The following is a 5,844-nucleotide window of genomic DNA, read 5'->3' as shown; positions in this document are numbered from 1 at the left end:
TTAGAGATACAAGTTTGTACAGATATATTTCTGCTTCATTCCCCCAAACCTCCTTTCACTGGATAACGCACAAAGAAGCAACAAAACAAACCCTTATTTTCAATTCTTTTTATCATATCTGAACTTGGTCTAATTGAACAGTCATCCCTGCTTAATGAATTTTGTGTGGTTTTTCAGTTGCTTGGGTGTTGTTGTTTTTTTTATCAGCATCAACTGGTGAAGGGCAAAAGAGTAGATCTCACACAGTAATCCACGAGACTATAATAAATGATCAACACCTGATTCACTGTGAAATAATTTTAACAAAGCATCTAATAGGAAGTGCAGATTACCTTATCACAGGAAACTGAAGATGAAAAGTGGACCGTCAGTGAGATATAAGTACATGCTGGAATATGATAGTACAACAAAGCACTCCACATGAGCATCTCTACTTTGCAATAACTGACAAGTTTGAAAGTAAAAACACAGTTCATTTGTGAAACTGATCCCCCTTCAGTAAGCACCATATTTTTATGTAATTTTCTGCAAGGTTATCAAACATAACAATTTACATCTTCTACTGCACATTTTACACTACATACCAGATATTATCATAAAATGCTGGGGGGCACACAATCCTAGCTGATGTTAAGCTTTTCATCCACCAGAATGCCCAAGCACTTCTCCTCAGGGCTGTTCTCAGAACTTTTGGGGCTCCTGGTAGATGAGAAGCTGGGTGTGAGCCAGCCATGTGCACTTGCAGCCAAGTGCATCCCGGGTTGTATCCAAACATACCTGGCCAGAAAGTGAGAAAGGTGACTGTCTGCTCCTACTCTGCTCCGCTGCGGCCCCATCTGGAGTACTGTGTCCAGTGACCCCCAGCACAAGAAAGATGTGGAGCAGGTCCAAGAGACCATGAAGATTACCAGAGGGCTAGAGAAACTCTCTTATGAAGAAAGGCTGAGAGGACTGGGCTTTTTTACCTTGGAAAGAGAAGGCATCAAGGATACCTCAGTGCAGTCTTCCAATGCTTCAAGAGAGGTTATAAGCAGGAGAGAGAGACTTTTTACATGGTCTGATACTGATAGAAAAAAAGTGAATAGTTTTAAACTAGAAGAGGGAAAATGTGGGTTAGATGTTACACATAAATTCTTTACTCAGAGAGTGGTGAGGCACAGGCTGCCTAGGGAAGCTGTGAATGTCCCATTCCTGCTGATGTTCACGGCCAGTTTGGATTGCCTGACCTAGCGGGTGGTAATCCTGCCCAGGGTTCCAACCCAGAGTCATTGGAACTTCAAAGTCCCTTCCAACCTATGCCATTCTGTGATTCCTCTCCCATTCTGTACATATATACAGGACTGCCCCAAATAAGAACAACACTTTGCCTTGTTGAATCTCATTAGATTCATGTGGACCCACTTCTCGAGCTTGTTTGAGCCACTCCAAATGGCACTCCCTCCACAGATCAACTGCACCACTCAGCCTCGTATCATCAGCAAACTAGATGAGGGTGCACTTCCCACTGTTCAGATCACTGAGATCATTGATAAACATGTTGAAGAACACCAGTCCCAGTACGGGAGCCCTGAGGTACACCATTCATGACCAGCCTTCATGTGGGACACAGAACCACTAACAACTCTCCTGCTGCTACCATCCAACCAATTCCTTTTTCAGCAAACAGTCCACCTTTCAAATCTACATTTTTCTAATTCAGAAATAAGAACACAGGTGTGGGATCACATCAAGGACCTTGTGTAAGTCCACATAGATGATAGGTCAGTCTTCCTTTGTCTACTAATGCTGTTACTGCAACATATGAGGCCACCACATTAGTCAAGCACCACCTGCCTTTGGTGATGCCATCCATACTGTCTCAAATTACTTTCTTGTCTTCAATGTGCATCAACACAGCTTCCAGAAGGACCTGTTCCATGATCTTACTAAGCACAGAAGCAAAGGCTGTAGCTCCCCAACTTTTCCTTTCTCCCTTTCTTAAAAATAGAAGTGATATTTCCTTTATTTCCAGTCACTTGGGATTTCACCTGACATCTATGACTTGTCAAATATGATGGAGAGTGCATTGGCAACCACACTAGGGATGCACACTGTCCAGCCCAATGGACTCATATGTGTTCATTCTCATCTGGTCTCAAACCTATTCTTTGCTTACAGTTGGAGAGATCTTGCTTCCACCTAAAGGTTCAGGGATATGAGATATGTGGGACTCTTGACTGCCAGTGAAGAATAAGGCAAGTAAGTTATTGAGCATCTCAGCCTTCTCCATGGCTGTTGTTGGATTTCTCCCTTCTCAATTACTGGAGGAAGTGCACTCTTCCAGGACTTTCTCTTCTGACCAATGCACCTATAGAATCCGTTCTTGTTACTTTCCATATCTCTTGCAAAGTTCACTTCAATCTGCACCTTGGTTTTCCTCATCTCCACATTTACAGACAGAATCAGTGTCTGTCTGCATTATTCTCAGGCTACACGTTCCCACTTCCACTGCCTGTTCAGTTCTTCTCATCCTTCAGTTTAACCAACAGCTCCTTGCTCAAACAACTACTTCAAGGTACAAGCTGACATAAGATTTAACTGAATAAAGTTAAGATAGTGCGTATCAGCCAAATTTCAAAACTAACTTGCTTCAGCTAGGACAGAATATTTTCTTCAGTGTCTGATATGATGCTGTGTTTTGGTTCTGGGAGAAGAACAATGTTGATAATACACAGGTGCTTAGAGCTGCATGCTGAGCAGTGCAGTACAGAACCAAGGCCATTCACAGTGAAGGGCCCATGAAGAATTAGAACAGTTGATGTAAATTGGCCAAGGAATATTCCATCCCATAACACATCAAGCAGAAGGAGTTCTGAAGAGGATGGGAATTCACCTCATTTTTCCTTCTGCTGCTCAGGGGCTAACTGGGCATCAGTCAGGGACTGGTAAGCAACTGCTTGTTACATACAAGCATCACTTGTTATATACATTCATACATATATACATGTTATAATTACTATCCTTTTCTTTATCTTAGTAAACAGTTTTACATCAACCCAGGAGGAGTTTGTTTTTCTGGATTTTCTCCCCCATCTCACTGGGAATGTGGGGGAATGAACAAACAACTGTGTGGTGCTTCAATCATCTGCTAGATTTAACCACATCATATGCAGGTGATCATATCCATAGTAAAGGAATAGGAAACGTGAGCACATCTGGTTCATTATCTGCTTAAGGACTATCTAGTGCAAAAGAAAAATTAGCAAGGAAAGGGGTAAATAAAAGACGTAGGCACATAAACATTAATGAGCAGGTAATAACAGGCAATAACAAACCAAAACCTTTCTGCTACTAATTGATGGGTCTTTAGAGGAACTACTCAGGAACAGGACTGAAGGTCAATCTAAACTTCATAGTTGGTAAGAATCTTTGGGATATTTGAGAGGGTTCTGTGTGACTGTCTATAATATAATGCACTCAGGAGAAGGTTGCACAACTACGTAAACTTATTGTGATATATTTAAGAGATGTGTCCAAAGGAGGAAAAACAGGGATCATGATGGATGAGTATGGAATAAGCATGGTGAAATAGGTGTGATTGGAGCAGAGAGGGATGAAAGGGCTGTAAGTAGACTGCCAGTCATTACATCTAATGACTGATCCTTCCCACATCATCATCACAGTCTATTCTATCTCCAGTTGAACCTCATGAAGCTCAAGAAAGCCAAGTGCAAGGTCCTATACCTGGATGAGAAAATCTCAACCAGACCATGAAAAATATGGCCTGCAGGTTAAGGGAGGTGATTCTCCCCCTCTACTTCCACTCTTGTGAGAGCAATTTGTTCAGCTCTGGAGCCCCCCAGCACAAGAGACATAGACCTAACAGTTAAAGCATACCCAGAGGAGAGCAACAAACATGAGAGGGCTGGCGCACTTCTCCTGTGAAGGAAAACAGACATGAAAGGTGAGAAGGGCCCCATAAGTGAAAGTAAAAAAGACAAGAAGGCTTCACAGTGACTGAGAATAAGGGGGGTAAAGGGGAACAGTTAGAGATAGTTTATAGAAGCAAGAATGTAGAGCTTGTTAGAAAATAAGGGATGGCAGACACTAGGTCTGGGACAGTGAGGGGGATGAAGGCCATAAAGATAAGGGTTTGAGAACAGACCAAGGACATTTGGCAGGGAGGTGATTAGATGTCCCCAGGGCAAGAAGAAACCAGTCTGGGGGGAGGCCACCCCGAAAGGTCAGGAGTTTACAGTGAGAAAGGTCAGAAGCCTTTGTGAGGAAGAGGACAAATCTTTATCCCACGACCCACTACGCACGCGCAGGAGGAGAGGGTCTGCACGCTAACGAACTCTCGGGCTGTAATGAACATGGATCCGAATTCCAGGAAAACTATTATGTATTAGTTTGGCCAATATCTGTAGCACGATTTTTCCTGACGGTGTGCAAGTTAGGCGGATCCATCCCCCTTACACCTGGTGTCTGTGCAGCACTGAACAAACCATACCTGCTTTGTTATCTTATTTGGGTTACAGAGTTTGATTCCACAGGTCAATTTTGCACCCCAGATGGGACACCCTCTACTCGGCTGCAGGACCGGCTGAGAGACGGGACGCCTTTGGCACGCCCCGAGATTTCTCAGAAGGACTCCCCTTCCTCATCTGACCACTGTGGGAGCAGACAAGGACCATCCATCGGCAGACCAGGTATGTGGATGGAATGAGGGGAGCCCAGGAGCCGTAGCCCGTGAGCTGTATAGCCATTGGTGCTGCCTCTGGGAAGTAAGCTCACAGGCTGGGTTGGTAGCTGGCTGCAGGAAAACTCCTTGGGAAATTCCTACAAAGAGGACCTGTAAGTTGTACGCAGGGATTGGTAAGTAACATCAGGTATTTTGTTAAATGACTACTTAGATTCCGTGGACATAATATTGGAAATCATAGATTGTACTGCTATCTCTATCTGGTTCGGCACTCTGTATTTGAGTAATTGCTATCAAAACACTTGAAAGGAGTCCAGAGCTCTGATTTGGTAAAGTGTAAAGCCGGCACTGTGTGTGATTGCAAGCAAATGTGTTGAGTACTTGGGACATGGCACAGCTGCAGTGTGAGTGCGGAGTATAACAATGATCGTTGTCTGTCTGTCTGTCTGTCTGTCTTTATGTTTCTGTATCAATTTATGAATGGGGATGATGAATCCATAGAGAGATGCCTGTTCATTTGGGGAATGAATGTCAACCTGTTTATGTAATATTGTGTTCTATTTGCAAGGAGGTGTGAGGAAGGTGGGTCAACCAGTGCTGGTTCTGTGGCGAGGTGTTTATAACCAAACAATATGGATTGTTAGGGGGAAGTTATATGGTATTAAGGGTATTTATGGAAACTGAAGAACTGTATGGTTTAATTTGTGGATTTTGAAGGGAATGGGACAAACTGTTTTGATGGTATAAGAAAGTGTAATTGTTAATGGTATATGGAAGTAGAATTGAGGGCATGTGGAAGTGTAACTGGGGGTACGAATAGAGGAATAATGTACAAAAGAAAAAGGATTAAAGAGAAAGTGAGTTTATCTGTGCTGGCATGAGAGCAACCCCCCCCATGCCATTCCCCCACAAGCAGAACATGGTGTGAGAGAGCGAGCCGGGGATGGAGACTGCTGCTGTAAACACCATTACTTGCAAAGGGGAAGGTTGAGAGTATAGGGCACTGGAAGTGAGAATAGCCTCTGCAGAGATCTAGGAAACCCAAAATCCAGGAGATCCAAGTGGAGACAGTCAGAGAGCTTCTCCTCCATCTGGACTGTCACAAGTCCATGGGACCAGAGGGGCTACACCCTCAGGTGCTGAGGGAGCTGGCGGGGGTGACT

General features: G+C 43.8%; 1 protein-coding gene across 1 annotated transcript in view; it reads right to left on the bottom strand.

The window, feature by feature from the left end:
* Positions 1-3,116: 3,116 nt before the first annotated feature.
* Positions 3,117-5,844, bottom strand: part of LOC104915352 (transcription factor TFIIIB component B'' homolog) — a 26,771-nt gene continuing 24,043 nt past the window's right edge. The window contains exon 17 of the mRNA XM_019610250.1: positions 3,117-3,221. Within this exon, the coding sequence (XP_019465795.1) occupies positions 3,117-3,221 (105 nt within the window). The remainder of the gene's footprint in view (positions 3,222-5,844) is intronic.

The sequence above is a fragment of the Meleagris gallopavo genome, chromosome Z (assembly GCF_000146605.3).
Source record: "Meleagris gallopavo isolate NT-WF06-2002-E0010 breed Aviagen turkey brand Nicholas breeding stock chromosome Z, Turkey_5.1, whole genome shotgun sequence".
Taxonomy (NCBI): Eukaryota; Metazoa; Chordata; class Aves; order Galliformes; family Phasianidae; genus Meleagris; species Meleagris gallopavo.
This window is presented reverse-complemented; position numbering and strand designations above follow the sequence as displayed.